Source organism: Gallinula chloropus (assembly GCF_964237585.1).
Source record: "Gallinula chloropus genome assembly, chromosome: 22".
Classification (NCBI taxonomy): domain Eukaryota; kingdom Metazoa; phylum Chordata; class Aves; order Gruiformes; family Rallidae; genus Gallinula; species Gallinula chloropus.
This window is the reverse complement of record NC_140107.1, coordinates 8,863,411-8,887,369: the sequence shown is the minus strand read 5'-3', so window position 1 is coordinate 8,887,369 and position 23,959 is coordinate 8,863,411. Positions and strand designations below refer to the sequence as shown.

General features: G+C 46.0%; 1 protein-coding gene across 1 annotated transcript in view; it reads left to right on the top strand.

Moving 5' to 3' along the window:
* Positions 1-609: 609 nt before the first annotated feature.
* Positions 610-23,959, top strand: part of CSMD2 (CUB and Sushi multiple domains 2) — a gene marked incomplete at both ends in the record, with an annotated part of 270,482 nt that continues 247,132 nt past the window's right edge. The window contains one exon of the mRNA XM_084274397.1: positions 610-766. Coding sequence (XP_084130523.1) covers positions 610-766 — 157 coding nt within the window. The remainder of the gene's footprint in view (positions 767-23,959) is intronic.

The following is a 23,959-nucleotide window of genomic DNA, read 5'->3' as shown; positions in this document are numbered from 1 at the left end:
TCTGTTGGTTGTGGTGGGGCGGGTGCCGGTGGGAGGATTGGTGCTGGGTCTGGGGCTGCAAAACTGAGGCAGAGCTGCTGGGTGGCTGCAGAGCAGCCCCCTCACCACGCCAGCCGTGCCCTCCTTCCCCTCCCCAGCATTTAGCGAAGAGGAGAATAAAGATATGGGAACGATTAATCAACTGGCTAATAAAAAAGTATAAATCCCTGGGGAGCGTGTGCTGGTAATGCCGAGGAGCTGGCTCGGAGACAGGCACCGGGAGGGACGAGCCAGCCCTCTTCGCCGTTCCCTGCCTCTCCTCTCCCCGAGCTGCTGCCACACTTGGTTCATTCCAGCTGCAGAAGCTCAGAGCCTTTCCATGCGGTGGGATTTTTTTTTTTCCTTTCCTGGGCTGAAAAAAAATAATTAAAAAATAATAATAATAAAAAATAATCACAAGCCTGACCTGCTTTCCCCCCCCCTCCTCCTCCTCCTCCTCCTCCTCTTTCCTTTCTCCTCTTCATCCAGCCGAGCCGAGGACTATCCCAATCGCCAAGGGGAAGAAAAAGGGGGGAAAACCCATCACCAACCGCCAACCCCCAGCACGCCCCGTTCCTGCTGCCCTTTGACATGCAACCTTCCTTGGGATGGGACAAGCCGGGATGCAGCTGCGGCTTCGGAAGGATCTGGGGGAAATTGGGGATCTTTGCTCTCATGACGGTGGAAGTGAGCTCCTGGAGCCGGGTGCTGCTGCTCTCCGTGGGGCTGCTGGCTGTCTCGGTGACTGGTAAGTGTAATGGAGAAAGCTGGCAACTTTAGGGAGCATTTTTCTTCCTGCTCCATAGATCAAAGGACCACTGTTAATCCTTTGGGAAGGGGGGGTGACACTCCGCGTGTGTGTGTGTGTGTACATGCACTTGTGTGTCAGCACATGCTTCCCTGGGGCGTTCAATCCGGAGGATATTCAGACCTTGGTCGCCTTGTTACAGGATAGTTGCCATCTGTATTCTATGGGAGCAACAATTTCGAAGCGATGGCATAATAAAAGGTGGCTTTATTTGCTCTCCTTCCCCATCTCTGGTGGGTCACATCATTTCTGCGTGGTCGCTGTATTGTATGCAAGATGACTGTGAAAAACGCCAGCACGGTCCCCCCTCTGTCTTTCCCTTGCATCTTAATTCAATATTTTGCTACCCTGGTGCTCGCCCATAAAATAGATTTAGGGCTCCTTGCATGAAGATGGAAGTGGTTTTTCTCTTAGTCCTTCTGTCTTTCAAGTTGATTATCTCCTATGTATGAGCTCTTTGGCCTCAGCATCATGTTTTTGGTGAAATATGTGGGGTTTTTCTGGCCAAAAAAAAAATCTCTTCTCTTTGAAGTCCATAAAGACTTGAATTTGGGGGGAGTTTGCTCATGTCTCCTCCCTAATTTCCGCATCTGCCCTTGTAGCAGAAACATATCTAAGGACCCAAATCTATTTCTGGTGTAAACAGCCAATATTTAGGGACTGTCCTTATGTGTGTGTAGGAGGGGGAAGAGTGGGAGAGCTGAGTCTTTGGCAGTGTCTTCCTTCAACACTGTGCAGTGCCCCGATTTCCAAGAGTTTCCAAGTAACATTTGTCTTGTCTGCGGTATCTTAGGCTAGAGGAATGTGTGTTTGTGTGTTGATGGGTATGAAAGCTGCTTGGGTTTTGTTTGGGGTGGGTTTTTGTTGGTTTTGAAAACTTTTATTTGAAATGCAATGCTGGTTTTATTATATAAGGCAGGTTTTCTCTAAGGGAATCCAGAATAGGTATCAGTAGCTCCTCCTGAGTTGTCTTGCAGTGGACCTGGAGAGTTTTGAAAACTGGAAGTATCTATTAGGGAAGGGTATAAACCCACCCAAACAACCTACAATCCCTGATTAAGGCTGAGTATTTATTTTAGTGCATATTTTTCCATTTCTTTCACCAGGAGCATTTGGTCTGTCCACAAGAGAAAGACCATTCCAGCAGCTTCTGTTGCGCTTTTCTGATAGAAGTAGACTGATGCAGAGGTACCTAAATGTGTAAGGTATATATTAAATATGTAAGGTATTAATCTAGAAGGGGCTTATACCTCTTCTCTTCTCAAAGCTCTCATACCAGATCTTCCATGCTTCTCTCTACTTGCCCGTTCAGTATATAACCCTTCCTTCTCAGGCCCCTGGCTCCCTTTCTCTCTGCATTGAGTGCTGTTCTGGATCCTTCACCCAGACGTTGGTGCTCTGTGTTGTTTTTTCTTTGTGAGCAGATCTGCAATAGCTTTCTAGACCTCAGATGTTTATTTTGATCAGAGCTGTGGGCACAGGTCAATGGCTTGTCCTTCCTAGACCTTGTTTTTTAACACACTGACATCCTGGTAACAGTCGTTTTGTTAAAGCAAGATACCAACTTTGAAATCAGCAGCTTGCTGCTAGGTCTCCAGAACACTGTGACTGTGTAGGGAGGGAATGGACCCACCCTTTGCAGAGCCCATGGTGGTTTTAGGGTCTGATGCCATGAAGAAGTCTGGCCTGGGACTTCCAGTACCTTCGCTGAGCAAATCCTGAACCTCTTCAGAACAAAGTTCCTAAGAGGCTTGGGTTCTAACCTCGCCCCTTCCCAGGGTTTGTGTGGGTAGCAGTAACCAAGAGTACCCATAGTGTGGCAGTAGAGCTGTATATGTAAAACTATCGGTTAGTAGTTCTGGTCATGTTAAGAGGGAACTAAATCCTCCTGGCATCACATCAGCTGTGCCGTGGCAGTAGTCCTGTTGCCCAATAATGCCCTAAAAAAGGCACAGAGTGTGGGCTTTCTTCAGCTGCTGCTGTGTCTGACAGTGAGATGATGCAGCTCTGGGCTGTGTGAAGAAGTGACTGGGCTGTAGGGGAAGGTGGCGTTTTGTGTATGCTGAAGTTTGTGTATGTGAGGAGTAGGGGAGAGGAAGTAATCTGTACTGCTTCCCCTTTCAGTTTTAAGGGTGCAGTAAGGATGGTGATGGTGTTGAAGGCTTCCAGAGGACACTGAATTGTCTTTGTGAGCTGACTGTGATCTGTGCGTGGCCCGAGAGAGACACAGCGTGTGTGGTGATGCTGAATTGTATTTCTGACTGTAGGAGCAGGATTCCTTTCTGTTCCCTGCTGGGGAACTAGCTACAGAGTGGCACTAGAAGGTGTGTTTGGGCCATGTATTAGCCAGGTGTGTGTGGATATACACACACAGCTTCATTTGAAGGCTCATTACAAAGGAGGTCTAGATACCACTGTTTGCACACTGTGTTAGTAGTCAGCATCCTGTTTTGTATTGGCTTATGGAAAGATGCACCAGCTCAGAACGTGGACTAATCCCTTCAAACCCAGAGTGACTTTCATTTTTCTTGATGGGAAGATATTTTTGGTAGACTCTCCCTCTGGAGGGTGTTTATGAATTATGATGTGTGTTATGTATTAAATCATCCTTCCGTTCTGTTCTGTTGCCTTACCTCTCCACAGGATGAAGAGTGGTTTGGGGGCACTTAGTCTACCAGGGAAGGGACCTCAGTGTGAAATGCTGGGTGATTTGAGTGTGTGTTTAAGGGGTAAGGGTGTGAGATACTAATTCTCTGAAGTGTTGCATAGATGTGGGGTTTTTTTTCTGTAGGAGGGAGGGAAGTGAATAGTCACCAACCTGATTACATTTGATTGTGGCATATGATGAAACTACAGTATTTTATGGCAATAGCTGAGCATATTGTTTCGATCGGAGTCCTCTTATCAGCGCTGAAGCAGCGGGTGTAGCAGTGCTAAATGGATTGAATGATTCCATGTGCTCATCCATGCCTTGCTATTGCTTTTGTTATTGGAAAGGAGTAATTCACTGAATGCATTTAGAGGGTGCAGATGTTGAGAGGGTGCAGCTCTTTCTGCCTGGGATCAGGCTGGCCCCTTGGTCTTCAGGGAGGTTGGGAACACAGAGGGCATTGCTGTACCTGCCTCCCTGACCTGGGGGAGAGATGTCATCTCATCTGCTGGTTTTCAGCACTTGGCAGTGTGGTAATGCAGGTGGATGGGAATAGGGCCTGATCCTTCCCCTGCTATGTGCCTGTGTGTGTGAGGCTGGGCTGCCACGCAGCCCTTGGGTTTGGCTGGAGTGTAGTGAAGGAATGTACTTTGTTCTTCTCACGCTGGTGTGCACGGCTGTGAGTTCACAGAGGAGGACATCCAAATTCAGTATGCTTTCCTCCATGGAGTACATACCCATGACGATGGGTAGGGAAGGGTTGGGGAAGAGGAGCCCTTGCTAGGAAGGCTGCTGCATGGTGGCTGGGTCTGAGTCCAGTTTGTGCTGTGGCACTGCAGGCAAGCAATTTCACTTTTGGCTTGCTGGTCTTCTACCGGTTCAGGTTCATCATTAGGGGTGGAGGAGCCTTTCCTCTGCTGTACAATTGTTTGTTGCTTGTCACTGACTTTATATATTTTTCTTTTGATATTTTATGTCGTGGCCTCTCAGTGCTGCTGAAGAACATCTAAGCTCAAGCTTTCCTTGCCACTGAACTCAGCCTCTGTCATGTCAGATCCCTCCTAGGGAAATTTTGTATTCAGCTGGCTGATGGTTCCCAGCCGAGCCAGCCTGCACTGGTACAGAGGTGGATGTCTGCTCAGCTGATCCTCAGTGGCTGCCTTCCAGTTGTCTAGGAGCTTCTGTCAAAAGAAGGCGCTTGTCAAAATGGGTGCAGGGACTGTGAGCCAGGCAGTCTGCCATGGATCCCAGCAGATAATGCTGTTTCATAGGGTGTTTTGGGGTTCAGGGTGTAGTCGAGCTGTTTATCAGGGGATTGGTAGTACCCCTGCTGCACGGAAGACCCTTCCCTATGTGGAAGTGGCTGCCTCGATTAATCCCCTCTCAGGGACAAGTGAAGAATAATACTCTTCCTCCTGCCTCAGGTGTTATCAACTGCTTCTACCTGTGCCCCAGGATGCGCAACTGCTGGGTTAGTGTGTGGTGTTTGCTGCCTTGCACTGGCTCCTGAGAGGCCACCTGTTTGAAATGCCACATTTCACAGCTGTGTCTGTTCCTGCTGAGCCCCCCCCAAAGCCTGCTTACGTTTGGCATGGATCTTGACCAGGGGAAATTGTGATGACGATGTTCAGGGTTAGCTAGGTTTGGGGGAAGGTCAGGCAGGAGCCTCTGTGATGCTGATTGTAGCATCCAGCCTTTGCAGTACAGCCCTTGGGGAGAGCGGGCTGAAGGGTGAGTCTCATCACTGCTCCTGTCACACACAGCTGAGCCCTGAGATGGCCTGACACAAGGATCCTCTGTAGAGCTGGAGAGGATGAGTAGGTCTCTGGCCAGCCCAGTACTGGATTTAGACCTACATCTGTTCTTAGGACTGTGCAGGAAAGCCTTGGACCTTCTGCTTTCACCTCAATGCATAGTGAAGAGGCATATTGTGTGCGTATAGCTGGTATAGCTCTTTTGAGGAGGAAACTCTGATAGATACCTCTCTGCCCATAGTATTACAGGAGAAATCTTTCCAACTCTGTTTTTACCAAAGGTTTTGTGAGATGTAGGGCTGGAATAATTTTTCATAGGCTCTACTGCTGTTGTAACAGCTACGTTTAGCTGAGTGGATTTTAACTGGTACTACTCTACTATCCTACATGTTTCCATGCGTTGGGAGGTTCAGAAATACTGTGAATATGATGTGAATTAGCCTTTTGCCCAGTGGAAAGTGGGAAAATCCAAATGCAAGAGGAAAGATGAGACTTCACTTGTAAAGGCTACAGAAAAGAAATGGTTGAGTAAGGAAGGTTGTTTGAACTGGGAAGTCCAGCATTAAGTTGTCCATTTGACACATGCAGTGGCCAAAAGTGTCAGAGGTATTGTAATTACCTGTTGGCTCCAATATCCAGATGCAGCCTTGGTGGGTGCAGGTGAATGATGGGAAGGTGAACAGTGTCAGGCGTTAATGGGATTTAATACCAGGAAAGATTTGTTGTTCCACCCTGAGCAGTGATAGGAGTGGAGGTGACCTCCTCAGTCCTGCCTGTTAATGGCTTTCATAGTCTAGCAGGATAGTTTAATGGCCTGTGTATTGCTGCTTATTGAAATGTTTCCCCTCAATATTCTTGTTGAGAATTGATATCTACACTAAATACTTATCACCTGAGTATTACAGTCCAGTTAATACAGCATAAGTCCAGCCAGTGAGGGCTGTATGATACCGTCCAACACATCTGACCTCTCTTCCAGTAGAGGCAAACAGAGAATTAAAGGGCTTTCCTCATAAAGCACTCTGACTCTGCATTTACCACTGATAGGAAGTGAAGGGGGCTGTGGATGTGGTGGGTAAAATACTCTTGTTGCCAGCCCAGCATCATCCCTAGAAGCTATGTACAAGCTGTTTTCCACCACGCTTTCCTGCTGCTGTGGTGTTCCCTGTGCTCCAGTGGAGAGAGATGGATGGGGGAAGCTCTGCCCTGTGCCACCTGACCCCCCCGGGGCTGCCCAGGGACCTGCCTCCTGGGTGGCAGCAACTCACTTCCCCGACCAACGTGCACAGGGTCATTTGGGGAACTGGCAGCAGAGCAAAACAGGCTGCTCTCACCCATAACCTCAAGACCCCTTCTCCTGTTTTGTTGCCTGGTTCTTGGCAAAGGAGCAGGAAACTGCTTCTTGTGCTTTCAATGCAACTCTGAAGTTATTTGTGAAGCCTCCTGTGGTGTGTGAGTGCCTACTTGGAGTAGTAGGCACTTTGAGTAGTAGGCACTTGTGTGGCTTTCAAAGAAAATCAGGATGCAAAGATTAAAAAAAGTGATAGTAGCACCCACAGTTTGTGTGTTTACACAATGCTCCTGGAGGAGTGAAGTGCAGTAGAATTATGGAAATGGATGTACTTTGCTTGCAATAAACATGATGCAGTGCAGTAATCTGCAAAATAGATGTGCTTCTGCCATGCTATGCAGTGGCAGGCTGATCTGATAGTGGTTAATGTGTAATTGGGAAAATCCCATTGATTAAAGAAATCAAATTAACTCTGTTTCAGTCTCTTTGCTGCTGCCATGGACACAGCCAGCCAGAATGGAGACAGTATCTGCAGGGAGCTTATATGTAGAGGTGTTTTTTATACTTCCCTTGCATTAAAGTGGAAAAGAGGGTGCTTGAGATTTACCCCCCCCCCTTTTTAATGTGATTTCACCATGAGTTGTAGAGCATTGGTTCTTTCTCCCCAGTATCAGGTGTGTTCCCTGGCTCAGCCCCTTGCAGTGGTGGCTGCAGCCATTCTCTCTCCAGGTGAGCTACAGACTTATCACTGTAGTAATAATCCACCTGTCTGGTTTTTGTGTGTGTACCAGTGTTGTCTGCTGGATGGAAAGAGAACTGGGGGCTGTCAGTGTTGCTGGTAATTTCCAAGAGGTCAGAGTCATTGTGGAGTAAGATACGATGACCTGAGACTTTCACTGGAAGAGGAGAAGTTGCAAGACTCTGAGGTCTGGTTGGAGCTGTGGTTGCCAGGGAGATGTGTGATAGGGCAGTAATTTAAAAAATAAAAAGCCTTTCCCCATTATTAACTGCAAAAACCTACTTGAAAATGAACTGGTGGCCTAGGTTTGGGGGAAGCAGGTATTTAGAGTTGAAGGAAGGGGAATGGGACCTGAAGGAAGACCTGTATTAGTGTGTTTATAGAGTGGTGTTCTCAGATTCATGTGCAGTGGTCCTTATGTGTCTAGAGTGGTGTGAAAAGGCAGGTTTGTCTAAGGACAATGCATGAGAACAGGAACACAGTTCCTCCAGAAACCAGCTTTATCCTTCACATACATCAGAGTGGCCTTGGTAAGAGTGGTGCTGTGCAGGATTTGTAGGCTGGAGCTGCAGCCAAGTGCTGGTACCTCAACCCTCTCTGGTATCTGTCTTAGGAACTCATGGGGTTCAGGAGATGCCTTCACTGGCATCTGTCTTCCTTGGGGACCTTGACAGGCAGCTCCTTCTCTCCATCCCTAATCAGGAGGAGATTAGCAGCATTCTATACCTTGCTGGCAATTATTTTTCCTTCCCTCCCTGTAAGGAGGTGTTGCTGCTCCTGCTTCTTTACTGACCCTGTAAGAGAAGCTGCTGGGCAGAACTAGTCTGTGCCCAGAGATGTTTCCCTCTGAGGCAGAGCTAGATGCAGCAAGGCTTGCCCAAGGTCATGCAGCAGGTTGCTAGCAGAGCAAGGAACAGTTTCCAGTCCTCTCTCTCCTGTGTGTCACTGCGTGCTGAGCAGTGGCACAGAAATGCCACGCTGTTGCTTCCCAGAGATGTTTTTTGTCACTTTCTCCCTGCAGATGAGGACTGAGCTGTATCTGCAGTAGGGATGTGAAGGCATTTTACAGTAGTTACACTGAAACAGAACAATTTCTCAATCCATTTATCAAAATGTCTGCAGTTCCCATTTCAAGGCAGATAAAACAACAATGAATATCAAATAAAGGTGTCTTTCAGAACATTTTAAAACAAAAGAAAGAGAAGATTGGTTCTCCTGGCCTCTGGCTTGCACTAGCTCTCTGGAATGTTAAGTCTATTCTGTCCTAATGAAACGGCTTTATTTGGGTTTCATCCATCTGCCTTACTGCCACCTCTGTTTCTTCCAGCGTTAAGAATTTAGCTGCTGCTTGGCTGTCAGTTCAGGGAGATGCAGCCCAACAGGCCCTTCCACCAAACCATCCTCACAGCCTGGTGATCCCGACCCCATCTGTGCACAGAGCTGGTTGTACTAGAAGATGCAAGAAGTACTGAAATAGAGGAAGAGGAGTTAATCACAGCTAGAGAGTTAACCACAACTGGGGATTTTGTGGTTCAGGGCTCTCCTGTGACTGGCACGCTCTCTTGTCTTGACTTGCTGAAGTCATTAAAGCCAGTTCTTGCTTCTTTCCATGGCTGTGGTACTTGCATATCCTTGAGGATGTGAGTCCTTGCCATCGTTTCACTTCCCCATCTGTAAAATGGGGATAAGTAGAGTTTGTGAAATCCTGAAGTGATTTACAGATTTATTCTGCAGAGAGATCTTAGGGTGTTTGTGAAAAGCTTTCAGCAGATAAAAATTGCGCTAGGTTGATTAGCTACACAAGTTTTATGCTCTTGGTTCTCTCCCTTGATTGCATGAAGTGAATTCAACCATTTCATGTACAATTTGGGATTAATTGTGAATGACATTGAGGTGAAAGTTGTCTGTCTGCTACTGAACTCCAAGTAGCAAAGTATTTGTGGCAAAAAAAAAAGTCAGGAGAAATAATGAAATGCAGTTTCTGTTCCAGCAAGTATTTGCACAGCTTGTTCAGCTCCTTTGGTAATTTATGCTGTATCACTTGCATGGGGTTTGTGCTTAGATCCACATTTGTGCCTCTTACCAAAGACTGCAGCACAGCCTTTGGAAGCATAGCATCATCCCCCAGCAGAGATGGGAAGGTAGGAGATGTGTGGCAGGGTAAGAATTTGCCAGAAGCACCAGGGAATTGGATACTGGTCTTCAGCAAGAGCAGGGTCTTGGTGGAGAGGAGGGTCTGGACCTTCAGGTTTTAACCTGCTGAAGACTTGTTGGCTTGAAGGAGTTGCTTAAATGTGTGAGCTTCAGCTTTCTGCCTGGAGGGGCAAACACTGGTGATGGCAGAGATCAGATAGAGAACTTGTTTCCTGATTAATGGTGCCTGTTACAAGCTGCTTAGCAGTTGGCTTTTTAGTTAAACTAGTAGAAGCAGAGTTTAATTTTATTTTTTATGGCATCCATGTCACTGCTTTTGGAGCCAGAAGGCCTGAGGTGGAGGAAAAGCTGGATGAGTGCATCTCCTTCATGTCCCACTTGGCTTTTCGCTCGTAGAAAGCTCGCTGCAGAACTTGTGGGGAGTGTGGTGCTGTGCTGTAATGGGCAGAGGGCTAACAGCATGTGAGCCTTCCTACCTCTGTGTGTTCCCAAACTCCTGAGACCTACGTGCCTGGAAGGACTGTTCTACCCTCTCCTTCTGAAGCAAGCAGTGCTAGCTGGCAATTGAAGCATCTTGCAGAAAAGCTGGTCTTGTGGATTGAGAATGTGAAGATGCTCTGGGTCTCTGTTCCCAGCCCTGCCTCCTCCGTGCTTCCGTAGCTCCTTACCCTCAGCAGGCTTCCTCCCTCTTCTCGTGGCTGGAGGGCAGAGGAGGATCTGGGCCTTTGTTAGACAGACACTGGTGAGTGGTTAAAGCCAAGTTGGAGTACAGAAAATGGAAGCTCATTTCTTCCCTAACAAAGGCACGATTCAGGGTTCATTTCCCATTTGATACACTGAATAATAATACCAAGAAAAAGAGATTTCCTTTCTGGGAGGAAATCTCCTCCTTCAGAAGGATAATGAAGCCTGGTGCTTTTCCAAAGCCGATGCTGTTTTTAAAGATGCTACTTGCATTGTGCAGCATATTGTTTATATCCCTCTATTGTTGCTTTGTCTCCATTAGGAGAGGTTAGGCACTGATTGCGGACACTGGACATCTGTCAGCAACTGTCCTGGGATGATCTCATTGGAGTTAAGCATGACTTAGGAAAGGACTCTGTTAATATTAAAATAAAGGCCACCTGCTGAGATATAGTAAGAATTTCAAGGATAGGGGATTTGTCCCTGATGACATTGGGGCTTGATTTCTAATGTAGGGCTTGAGATGCCCTCTGAAGGCAGCAGTCCAGGAGCGATCAAGGGGGAACCACGTGCCACTTCTATGCCACCCCTCCCAGAGTTGCCCCCTCTCCTGAGGGCTCCAATTCCATTTCTGCAGGCTGGGCTACCCTGCTGTGCAAATGGAGTGGCTCCTCATGGATGGCAAAACACCTGGATTGGGGCTGCTGCCCTTTGGTTAGGGTGTTTTAACAAAAATAGGTTAAAAGAAGATGTCTCAGGTTCTGTTGGGCTGAGGTACCAGTGTGTGGAATAGTCTCCATGCTGCAGGCAGTGTCTTGGTTAAGGTCTGGAGCCAAAGCACAGGGATGCTGTTCTGGCATGAAGTGAAGGTTTTTGGATCTTCATCATGAAGACAGATCCTCTTGTGCTTTGACATGGGTGCCTCATACACCAAGGGATCTTCTTTTAGTAGCACATACGGCGCTGGTTTCTTCACCTTGGCAAGACTGAAGATGTAAAATAACGGAGGCCCATGCTGTTCCCACCTCTCCACAAACAGCTGAAGCAGTTCAAAGCCGCCTTAGGAAGAGCAAGTTCATTTCACTGGATTTAAAGTGCTCCAGAAAAGAATGTTTTATGATAGTCTGTCACTTGTTCCTATGAAGTGCTGGGACAGGCTCAAACTAGAGAATGAATGATGAGCTTTGTGCCCAGCAATCCAGCATGGGTTGCTGTTATGGGGTGGCTTGTTCTCTTCTTTTCCATGAGTGCAGTTAGCAAATGAGACTTTTCACAAAAAATACCCAATTTGAACCTACAAGTCGATTCAATTTACCCCTTGTTAACTCTTTGATTGAGAGCTATGTAGATTGAAGAAGAAAGGTATTGATCTGCTTTTGGGATTGAAAACTAAGATTAAATAGAATATGTCTGAGGGTGAAAATGAGGTTTTAAATAGATGGAGGAGGTGAAAGAAAACCAAAATAGAGCGATATAATGTTAATGGGTATAAGTTCTGAGGGGTTTTTCTTAGTTATACGTGGATGGAGGTCACAGGATACAGAAACTGTGGAAATGACTTGGACTTTGCATACGAGTAGATGGATCCACAGCAGGCAGGAGGAATATTTGTGTACAGCTTGTGGTAGATTGGTACCTGGCATGGGGATTTTTGTAAATGGGATCAATAGGATAAAAATAAGTCTGGTTGTGCAGTATCAGAGCATCCATCAGTTGCCAAGATGATGTTTGGACAGAGGGACGTGTGGTGTTGTAGCTGATAGTGTTAAGAACTCGGTTTTAGCTGTTGTGTGTGTGAAACTAATGTTGAAAGGGTCTGAAAATTTTGATATAATGGAAATGCTTCACCTTCTACAGATAATGCTAGAAAGGTTTTCTAGTTATTTATTGCATAGGGCACGTAGTGGGTTTTGTTGGGGGGTTTTGTGTTTGAGTTTTTTATTGTCCCATTGGGTGAAGTGAATTGTAGGCTTTTCTGTGTACCAGCAACTTCTGGTGACTTTCATTCGTTGCTCAAGGTGACAAGTAGGCAATAGGCAATAAATATCAAGTGCAGCAATACTTAAAGGAAGTGAATGTGAAAGTGCTGTTAACAGAATGAAGTAAAAATTGGATTTATATCCTAACAAAAATTCCCAGGAGAAATTGTCTTCTGTTTGCCTCTTTTTTTGTAATTCAAATAGGATAATACAAGCTCGAGCTGTTGTAATACAAATGCCTGGCAGAGGGTTTTGTTGGAAGATCTCAAAGCACTCAGAAATGCACATTACATCTCTCAATAGAGAGCGTGGGGACGTGAGAGTTGTGATAGTGAAGAGCTTCTCATAAGTGGAGTTATTTGAAGTTGGTTCTTGTGTGTTTTCTACAGAACTTCTGTGTGTCTCCTGTTTGGAGCCCTTCTGGGTACTAGAAGGGGATGGTGGGCCTTTTGCCACTACCAGGAGCATGTAGAGACTTGAGGAACTTCTGTGCTGTCTCTGTAGCTACAACTGCATGAAATACCCAGGTTACTCTGGTATTTACAGATACAAGCTAGAAGTGTAAGCATGGTGTGGAGGAAAAAAAACACTTGCAACCCTGCAAACTTATTTCTAAAGAAGAATATATCCATATTGATGATCTTAGAGGTCTTTCCCAGCCCTGTGATTCTCTGATGCCCACTGTAGTGTTCTCTTTAAGCTCTCAGTTCTCATCTATCAGTGTCATGACAAAATGGTTTGTATGGTGAGAATTTCAGGGACTGAGGTCTTCTAAAGTACTAGCGAGATGAGATTTGTGGCTGGGTCAAAGATGTCTCTTGGAGCAAGTTCCATTCTCACTGGCCTTGAGGGAGCATTGAACTTTACAGATGGACACACAGCTTCATGACTAATAATGGCAAATGAAATTGCAGCTACTTATAAGTCTTTCCCTGGTGATAGGGATTTGGGAACAGGGGGAAGAGGCTAACAATGAAAATTTATCGTGAGGAAATCTTTAAATTAGGCTTTTGCTGTGATTTGAGGGGTGGATTTCACCTTGAACCTTATTTCACCTTTCCTACACTTTTTTTGAGATAAAGGAGTCCTAACACCTGAGATGAAAATGAGTGTGTTTGAGTGCAACAGATAAGCCATTTACATGCAAATACTGTTTTACTGGGAAATAATTGAAATACAAATTGAAAAACTTATTTTTGAGATCATAATTAGCACAGTATAAATGAGACTGACTTAAAAAAATGCTGCTTATGAGCGGCGACCAGTTGCATGGAGGGGTTTGTGTTTCATCAAATTAGCTGCTTTCCTCAGATTTCATTTCAGTCATGACTTGAGATAAACTGCCAGGTGAAGCACCAAACTTGTGTGAGACAGATAAAGCTTCCCAAAATTCAGATATTGGGAATCAGACGTAGCAGGAACCCACACTTGCCCTGTGTCCTTTTTATGGACGTCTGGACTGGTGGGGAACCATTAAATCTTCAGTATGTTCATTCTACAGATGCGGAGAGAAAATAAGAGTAAAATTTTAAGAAGCTTTTGAATCATCCTGAACATTTTCATTGAGTCTCAGGCTCCTGGGGCAAGATTTGCAAGGATGTTTAGATGCCTAAATAAGTGTATACTTGCCCAGTGGGGTTTTATAAGAGGATATGTTAGCTGCAAAGAAACTCAGGTGTATTTGTAAAGGCTACAAGGCATCTGTCTGTGCTTCTTAGGTTATAATAAAAAAAGGTCTGTAAATCTGGTCCATTTAAGTTCCTTGTGAGAAGGGACTTGTGGCCCTTGGGTGAATTTACTTTGGTTTTGTGAAGTCTTAAGCAAAGGAAGTGCATGACTTCTTTTGATGCCTGGCCGTGAGCCCAGCATCAAACCAAGTGTGAGGGTAGTACCTTAACCATGTCTTAAACTGTGTTTGCTTAGGCTCAGCCTTGGTTTCAGTTAGGAAGTGTGTGGAGGCTTGCATGGTGTAATGCAGGGCCAGAGGAGGATGCAGCACTCCTGGCTTGCTTCAAAATGGAATGCAGAAATACTCCCAAGGAGCCTGGTGGTGAGGTGCAGTTAGAGGATACTGGGGCAGCTGGAAAGCTGGGAAGTCAGATGGAAAACCCAGGGAGGATGCTGCTCACGCTGGAGACAGCATGGGAAGAATATGCATTAATTGGTTAATGCTTGTGAAGTGCTTTGAAGATGGAAATAGCTATATAAGTGCTTGGTGTTATTATTATGCTGACAATGGCTATGTTGAAGAGTCGTGGCGCTAAGGGAGCAGTCAAAATTGATTAAGAGACAATTTTGAAAGAGAAAGTTTTGAAGGGAGGAAATAGCATCCCTGGAGAAGAGGCTGTTCTGGCTGAACGTTGGGATAACTGTGGTGCTTCTCTGAGAGGAGCAAATGGTTCCAAATAGTGGATGGTCTGTGCAGGGTTCCCAGTTTCATTGGGGATTATGCAGCTGTGACCTTCTGCAGATAATGCCTGTTCCTCAGGTTGTTAATGAGCAGCCACTTGTGAGGGGCAGAACTGTTGCAAGCTTCAGGAAACCTGGTTGTTTAAGCTTGTTAGGACCATGAAGGTTGTATAGTGTTTAGTTTAAACTTCACTCAGGAAATCTAGTTCCACCAAGAGCAATCAGAAAACTGATTTTTTTGCATTATGAATCCCAAGCTTCAATATGTGTGTTGGCAACTCCAGTGGATTTTTCCAGCAGAGATGAGAAAAGAGTTGATAGAATATTTTATAAGGTATTGAGGACCCTTGATTGGAAGGACTGGAGTGGTCTGGTGTCTTTTGCACAGGGAGAAATAAACTGAAATGGGTTGAGGTTGGCGGGGGGCGATCAGAGGAATGGTGGGTAAATGTTGGAGTGAGAGCATGGGGCTTGTTTAGCCTTGCAAACAGGTTTGCAGGGGGATCTAATTATTCTCTATAACTACATCAAGGCCAGGTGAAAACAAAACAGGGAGAAGGACTGTTTAACCTACCAGAAAGCAAGCCTTGGTATGAAAACAAATGGGCGTAAACTGATCATGAATTAATTTTAGCCTGGAAATTAGAATCATGTTTACAGACACCAGAGTGGGAAGGCTCAAATGCAAATCTTCTGTGTGAGGTACAGGAGGGGAAAGCGAATGTATTTATAAATGGGATGATGTGGTGTGATTGCCCAGTCTGGAAGGAGACTGTGTGTGCTAACCTGAGTCTGTGATGTTTTACCTCTGCATTCATGCACCTGAACTCATGTCCCTGCATGTGCTTCACATTTGTAGCCACTTGCTGTATCTCTGCATTTCTGAAATGAACGCCTGTAATAGTGGATGCAGTTACAGAAAACAAACTCCAGAGACCTGAGCTGGCAAAGAACACTCAACATGTTACTTGCTGGGACTTTGAGCACAGGCCCAGCTGTCTGTCAGTATGTTAAAGGCTCAAAACTTAGAAGCTGGACTTGTGAACATTGACCCTCAGTTGCTGGTTTTGCATCTTGTCTGACCTGTCTGAACCAGTCCCACAGTAGCCTCTGGAAGTCTTGTGTGTGGTGTGGCACGCTGGAAGCGGAGCCAGACCAGCCTTCCGAAGGCTTTTGTGCCTCTTCTGTTTCGTGAAATCCCACTTGGTGTGAAGAATGTTGAGCTGTGAACAGGGGTATTAGTGATCACAAGAGGCATTGCTTGTAGTTGCTGTCAGAATAGATCAGTGTTAGACATGTGGTTGATGTGGGCAGGAAGTCTCTCGGGTACAGGGTGAGAACAGGCTCCGTGTGCCAGCAGTGGGGTTCATGGGGAAGTGAAGCAGGAATTGTCCAGGGTCACTCAGTGGTGTGGTGAGGGCTGTTAACTGATAAACCCAAGTGTGCTCTAAGGGCAGGATGCTGGTCTCTTCTATCTGAATAGAACTTCTCGTGCTGCCCAGGGGGTTGTGGAGTCTCTTCCTCTGGAGATAATCCAGACCCATCTGGATGTCCTAGGGACCCTGCTTTGGCAGGGGGTTGGACCCGATGATCTCTTGAGGTCCCTTCCAACCCCTGACACTGTGATCTTGGTATCTTTGCAGCCTGTCTGAGGTACACTAGTGCTGGTGCTGCCTTGAAATGGGAGGAGCAGAAGTGTGTGTGTGTCTGACTCACTGCCATGGCTGGTGCTTCTCAGTGTGCTGACTTGTGTGTTTATCCCAGCAACTTGTCATAAATGAGTCTGGGGTCTTGTGTTCTCACAGATCTGGGAGTGGTTTTCAGGGGGTTGCATCCCTAATGACCGGATGGCAGAGGATGCTTCAAGGTGACCTCTAACAGTGCAGGCTGCATGGGTGTGAAACTCCCAGTTGCTTGATAGGTTTTTGTGTTGCTGTAATTGACTGGTCCAGGGATCTTGGTATTCTGTAAGCCCGTGTTTGTACCTGTTTGCCTAGGCTCTTGCTTCCATATACTGAATGGCAGAAATACTGCCTGATAAAGCTGCGAATCTCCCTCTTCCCAGCACAGAAACTCTTCTCTGCATTCCAGCAGGTGTTAGAAGAATAAACTGCACTTTTAAGTGGGTCTGGGTGATGTACTCTGGAATATTCTGTTTAAGATGTGTTGCAGGTGAGTGGTGAGCAGCCTGTCAGACAATGATAGACCCCATTACTGATTTTTTTCTCCAGATGCTTGTTTGTTTATCTGCTCTTTGTATTAATGACTCATCGTGGCTCTAACCTTTGTTCTGAGTTTTCTCTTACTGGTGTTTAAGCAGCATCCTGTCCTTCTGGTCCTGGAGGTGGCTCATACTGTGTCATCTAGATAAAAGACTTGATTCCAAGCAGATGGACGAGTGTCTGTCTGTTCCTGTTTCTAGTGCTGGAAAGAAGAGGCCACATCCTGTGTCCTGGAGATGTGTGGAACACCTGCAGCCTCTGGCTTGGGTTAAAACGTTACTGGTGGGCTCATCATCTGAGCCCTGCTGCTAAGAGGCCCGAGGCCAAAATTCATGTCTGAGTTGTGTGTGTAAGGCTCCTTGCTAACAGTCCCACCTGGGGATGCCCTTTCCCTTGTCTCCCCTGCTGCCTCTTCGAGACCAGTTCCCTGGACATACTGCAATGGCCACAATTCAGCAGAAACCCCCAAATGATGATGTCCCTGAACACCAGCAGCGTGAATATTGTGAAGGAAGAATACTAATCATGACTCTTAGTGGCACCACACAGTAGCAAGCTGGCTTGTCTGTGATAGTGCCCAGCTCGGTCAACTAGCTGCTTAACGTTTAGAGAAATTTCTGAGTATCTTTCTAAAACCAAGGTGGGTTTTTTCCTTCCCTTCCTTTTTCTGCCATGGCTGCCCTGTAATGAAGCCGCGGTTGAGCTGTTGAATGTGTGCCTTTGCCTAGCAACTCTGCCTAGCAACGTCACGGCATCACAGCGAACCCGGCATTGGGGATGGAGCCGCTGGCTGTCAGAGCGCTGGTTAGAATGGTAATTTGTGATGAAAGATACTGGAGCCTCTTTTCATGAGGCTTGCAAAGCCTTGTTCTTAATTTCTTGACCTTCAGGCTTCCTTGAATACCTACAGCCAGCTTTCTGCCATTGCCCTGTGAAAATCAGACGAGCTGAGAGTTGCCTGGTAGCTAAATGCTTATAAATGGTGTGGGGGGCTTTGAAACCTTTTTCTGTAGTCTTTCAGCCCAGTCACACTGCCTTGTTCTTGAGGTGGGGTAAGCTGTGTGCATGTGAATAAGTCCTGTGCACTGTAACTTCACTGCAGTGTGTAATACCCTCCTGCAGTAACAGAGGGGCAGCCCTGAAAATACATAACATCTGCCCTAGGAAATGGGTCTGCTTGTCTTAGAAGGAAGAACCTGAGAGTATGCCTAAAGCATTGGCTGCTGTGCCTGCTAAATTTGTTTTTAACATGTTTAAAGGTCTTGCCTCTTCCTAGGGTATTCAGCTTGGAGGCTTTTTTGTTTGATTGGGGTTTTCAGAATCTTAATGCATGAGTTACTTCAGCCAGGGCCCCTTAAAAGCCCCCTTAAGGTAAGTCAGAGTGACCTGTGGAGTGCAAAGGATTAATGGATGTCCTTCATCCTAGTGCAAAGGACATGAAGCTGTAGAATCCCGGAATGTACTGAGTTGGAAGGGACCTATAAGCATCATCGAGTCCAGCTATGAAGTCATGCTGGTTACTTTTGTCAGTGCATACAGTTAGAACAGGGTGCAGTGAGGGACCAGAGCAGCATGAGCTGGGCTGGCTGGCTGGAGCTGGCAGCAGTCGGTGTTGGGCTCTAAGTGGACATGGCTTATGGACAGATGCAAGTGTCTCCCTTGCTGATGGCTCTGAGGGTGTTGTTAGTGCAAGGCTCTGGCCTGCTACTTCACACGGTGGTTGTAGCCTTTGGATTTAGGTCATGTTTGTGGGACAGAGTTGGAAGAAACATAGATCTTAAATCTACATGAGGAATCTTACTCCTGAGTCCTTTCCTCTGGTTTCAGGCAGCTACAGAGGGATGCTGGTGTGGCAGGTCTTTGAGAGTAGCTCTGCAGATGGAGTGCAGCCCTGCTTTAAGCAGTGTGAGCTGCAATACCCTTGGCCTTGCTGACTGGAGTCTTGTGCTTTGTTCGTTGTTAAAAGGTTCATGTGCTTTCTTTCTGTCTGTGTTCATTAATGAACTCTGCTTGGCTAAACATGGCCTCTGTAGGTCAGTAGAGTGTGGAAACCATCTCATCTTTTGTCATAGATCAGGCAGAGCTCCTTTCTCTGCTTGTTCCCTGCATGTGTGTTTTCAGGAGCCTTCCAGGTGAAGCAGCCAATGTGGGCTTTGTCACTGTGTGTACAAGAAAGATGGTGAAAAGATACTGAGAACCTTGTGTTGTGGACTGAAATGTTGTCATGGTGGAGCTGGGGGTGTGTGAAGCACTACGCACCCCTCTGTCTCCAGCTCGCTAATGTGAGTTAATGTGAATAAAGTGCAGTATTTTTAAGTCACTGTTGTTAATTGTCAGGAAAATATATATTCATTAATGTGTCTTGATGAACACAGACTTCTAATATTGACTCTGGTACCACTTAGACTCAAAAGCATGTGCTAGGAGGGGTTTTCTAGATGCTTATTAAAATAACTCTGGAGTTATTTTTTAATATCTTCTATTATTAATCCTTAAGCCCTCCTGCCTCCCTTCCTAGCAGTTAAATAGGAGGGAATTCAGCACCCTTTCCTCTCGTTCTGTGCAAGCTTCTGCTCTGAAATGCTTGTCCTGTTTCTGGCTTGCTCTGACTCTGCTCAGCTTGGGCAAGTGGTGTGTAAATCTAGGGGGGGGGGCTTGGGGGGGAGACAGCAAGTGCCTGGGCAGAGCCAGTATGGTGGTGTGTCTTGGATAACCCCACGAGTGGTGCTGTGGTATTTGCTGCAGTAGAGCTCAAAATCTTAGCATCCACACAAGAGGTGGTGTGGTTTTGGGCCTTCCCTGACAGCAGTTGCCTTCGGTTGTCCTGTTGGTTTGGGTTTGTTGTTACAAAATAATTTGGATGTGGGTCCTGAAGGCTGATGTCCATCCCTTGTGTTTCCAGGGCATTTCAGGGTAGGGATGGAGCAAACTGGCAGAGGACAGGCTGTGTCAGGTCAGCGTGCCATGCTACCCTCCCTCTCCCCCTCTGTTCCGAGCAGAGGACTTCAGCCTGGAGGGAAGATCTGGCAGCTGCTGTTACGACCCGTGTCCTCACTTAGGCGATCTCCAGCTTAACCAAATGAGGCATTACATTCCAGCAGCTGAAGTCTCTGGCCTCTGTGCATGTCAGGGGACTGCAGTGCAGCTCTAAGACAGGACATATGTGCGGTGTCATGTTCTTGGGATTTCAAGTCTTGTCCTGCAGTGGCTTTTGATGTTACCTGAAATGGGCTGTTTTTCTCCGCAGCGTGTTGGGCTCCTTTCAGCTTGACGCTGCCAGTACATCTCTTACGAGGTTCGGTCACGAAGTACAAAGGCGAAGTACAATAAAGCAGGAGAAGCCTTCTTCAAAGGAGAAGGTCAGCTTGGCATGGAGGAGGGGATGTGCCAATGGGGTGGCAGCCATAGTGACGAGGCAGTGTTCCACCTGGGCTCAGCTGTAGTGCTCAGTCCAGGCTTTGACTGTCCACTTCAGGACAGGTACAGACAGCCAGGGAGGGTCCAGAACCTTGCTGGGGGAATCACAAACATCATTGAACAAGTAAGAACTGAACAGCTTGGGTTCATTTATTGATTTCACTTCTGGATCTGTTGACCTCTGTTTGCAGTGTTAGGTGCCTTTAGGTGCTACTTACGTTTCTAGAGAACTTGAAAGACCAGATGTGAGGGTATTTTCCTGTCTTGCCTTGTACAGATGCCCACAGGTGTTACGAGCTGCAGATTGAAGACCACCTGTCTCCAGAGGAGATGGCTTGGGAGAATTAACTGTTCTTGGAGTCCAGTGTAGGTGGGAGAACAGGCCATGGTCTGAAGTAATAACAGGCTGAGTCTGGGCCAGACATTAAGGAAATGGAGAGGCCTGTGATGCTTTTGTGCAGGTTTTTCCTCCTCTGCAGAATGTCCTTGTCCTTTCCAAGATACAGTGGAAGGATTATGCAGTCAGAGCAGTGTGTGAGGGTGATGCAATGGCAGTGGCAAGTTCAGACTTCCCTTTCCTCTTCTGAGCAGGCACTTGTTGCTTCCAGCTGTAGGTGGTTTAGTTTGAGCTTCTGATGGGGAGCTCCAAGGTCAGTGATGTGACTAGAAATCCAACACACGTAGGAAACTTGCATTATTTTCCATGACAATGTTTCTTAGTTAGGAGAAGGAGGGGAGGTTATCTGTGGAGAGAAACTAAATACATCAATGCAGCATCTTCACCCCACCAGCATCATTTCTGTTCCACTCTTCTTGGGAAGCCCTTAAAATTGAATTGTTATGCTAACGTTGGAACAATGCCTAAATATAACAGATCTCTGCAATAACAGTCTAAAAGCCTGGGCAGCTCTAAAAGGGACGGAAAGTGATGACAGAGTGGGAGTGAAAGACTGTTGGAATGGAAGGGAAATGATGTCTCTCTCCGGAGAACTGGAGGTGACTAAGTTGGTTGCAGGAGTGATGTGTTTGATTTGCAGGATCACAGTATTGTGCCATCCTGCTGAAAATTCACATACTGCTTTTGATTTGAGGTGGGTGTTGTAATTCTTTCTGGACTTGGCAGTAGTGGCATGAGCTGGATTCAGATAAAATGCATGTTCTTTGCCCTCCTGTTCTTCAGTTTATCACTCTGGGTGTTCAGAGAGAAAAAGGCACTGGCTATTGGGGATGTAAATCATCTTCTTGATGATGTGCTTGGATCCACTGGCTTTTGATTAAAAGTTATGGTTAATGGAATGTGTCTGCATTATTTATTACCCAGAAGGCTTTGATATAAGACTGTAGGTTAAGTTAAAACTATGAAAAGGTGAATACTTAGGGAAACAAGGCTTAGATTTATGAAGTGTGAAGGTGCTTTCCCTGTTTGTGCACTTAAATTGTGTGAACAAGGCAGTCAAAGCTAGGCCACTGGTAAACTACTTAGTGTTTGTGATTACCTGTAATTTATAATACTTCTATGTACGGAAGTATAATTAGCTGCTGATAAATGATTCAAAACAGTAAACATTAGGAAAATTAATCTTGTTCCTGTTCAGATGGCAGATCAAACAGTGGTAGTGTTTTGAGAAAGTTCTTAAAGATGAGTTGTTGAATATAAGGGGTGAGGTTTTAGTATGCTGCTTTGGGGAGAGGGCTGTGAAAAGCCCTGTGTGAAGGAGCTGGCTGTGAATGCTTCCCAGCCCAGTCCTGACAGTTACATTCCAAGGCCAGACCAGGGTTTGTGGCTCTGTGGCACAAGTAGTGTTCAGCAGGCACCTGAGGCACTGATCCCGTGCGGAGGTGTGTATCCAGCTGGAGAAGCTGAAGGAGCCTGATGTGGCTTCATGTGTGTCATCCCACAAAGGAAGCTGGGCCACTTCTGCACTGAGTTCGCCAGTTCTGTGTCTCTATCCTTGAGCTCTTCTGTGCCCATCACTGCCCTCCAGATGGGCTCACAGGGGATGCTGAAAACTGATGTCAGCGTTTGGATGCTGTTCCTGGGCTGGGGTTTAGTGTCTCGATGTGAAGAACTTCATGTGATGAAGGTGAATGACTCTGAATGGTGTTGTAAATAGAAAATACTGAGGAGTTACTGATGTATGAGCAGGCTTTGGCCCTGCTGTCGTTGTCTAGGATGGAATGTGTTGGTGTGACTGCAGGATACAGATTTCAGTTCTCTTGGGGAAAGGGGTTTTTTATGTTTCCCTGTGTTGCAGTGGGCTAGAACAGCACAAAACAGAAACATTTGTGCCAAAGTAACAATAACTAAAGAAAATGACAATACCAAAGCCTACTGCATTAAGGAGAAGACAGCCATGTATCACCAATAGATGATGCTGCTGAGAGCAAGTCAGTGTGTATGATTTGATATTTGTTCCTTTTGAATTGAGCAGTGACCATACATCAATGTTTGCTAAATTAGGTTTCGTCTCTGCTGAGAAACAAAGTACCTCAGCTTGTATTTTAGGAAGCACTTCAGAAATAAATTAAATTCCATTTCCCCTATAAAGTGTTGGTTCCTTAGATATTAATATGCTGTAAATCTGCATAGTTAAAGCCTTTTGTTGATTTACACCACCGTGGATCTGGCCTGGTGAGTTTAAGGAATTGGAAGTAGGTGGAAGATGTTTTGTACCCATTTCCTTTGCTCTCGTAATGTCAGACAACACCTTTGTTTATTATTTAGCTTCTGACAACTTGGTGGAGATTTGCAGTGACAGAATTTGAATGTACAAGTTGTATCTGAGTCCACAGAGCTGCTGATGTTCTATGTCAAGTGATGAAATCCAGTCCCAGCCAGGGCCTTGAAGGGCATCGTGGCTGAGGCAGCTCAGTCCTGTCTGTGAGTTGCTTATTTGAAGGAAATAACACAATTCTCTTGCTCTGAATGTGCCTGGATGATTGAGGCTCCTCTTTTGCAAATGCAAACTGGTTTGAATATACAGTGGCCATCGTGACTGCTGGTCATGAGGCATCAAAGATGGGAGCACCAGTTGTGTGCTGTCCATGCTGTAGTCATGGGGGTGAACTGGTTGTGCTCCTGAACTCCAGGAGCTGTGCTGCATTGGGCAGAGGCTGTGCTGAAGTAGGGTGGACTGACATGACGACAGTCCCATATCAGTGCCTCTGAGTATCTTCAGATACACAAATGCTTCATCCTTTTCCTTGTGCCTCCTTTTCCAAGGAAGCTGAGTCTGTTTCCATAGTTCAAACAGCATTGTAAACAGAAACAGGTAAGCTGACTTTTAAGCTCTATCATTGAGGAAATGGTTGTGCCCCTGGACAAACATGTTTATCTGCAAAGCCCCAAGCTCTCCACAAGTGTGGGTTTCCTTGGGGTGTGTGTTTTTCCTCCCCCTTAGATTGGGATCCCTTTGGAGAGAGGCTCTGTCTGCTGAACAATGCCAAATATGATAATGTCTTCGTCCTTGTCCGGAAACTTTTAAGTGCTACTGCAGTAGAATTACTCTGATGCATTCATTAAAAAGATATACTCTCATAATAAACCACTTTCCAGAATTGAAAATAGCAGGTTGCATTGGCAGGGTACGAGTTAGAATTAGCTCCATTCTCAGGCCAATCGTCTCCGTTACAAAAGTAGGACATGTGCCCACAAATGCATATCCACTGATGAGTTTCATGTTGGCGTTACACCTTCAGGAAGTAGGAGTCTGAACAACAGTATTGGAAGCTGGAATTGCTACATCAATATTTACAGTGCCAGGCTGAGCCTTCGGGTGAATGACAGCTGATCCCTTCGCTCGGTGTATTTACCCTTCTTGTTTGCTGCTGTAG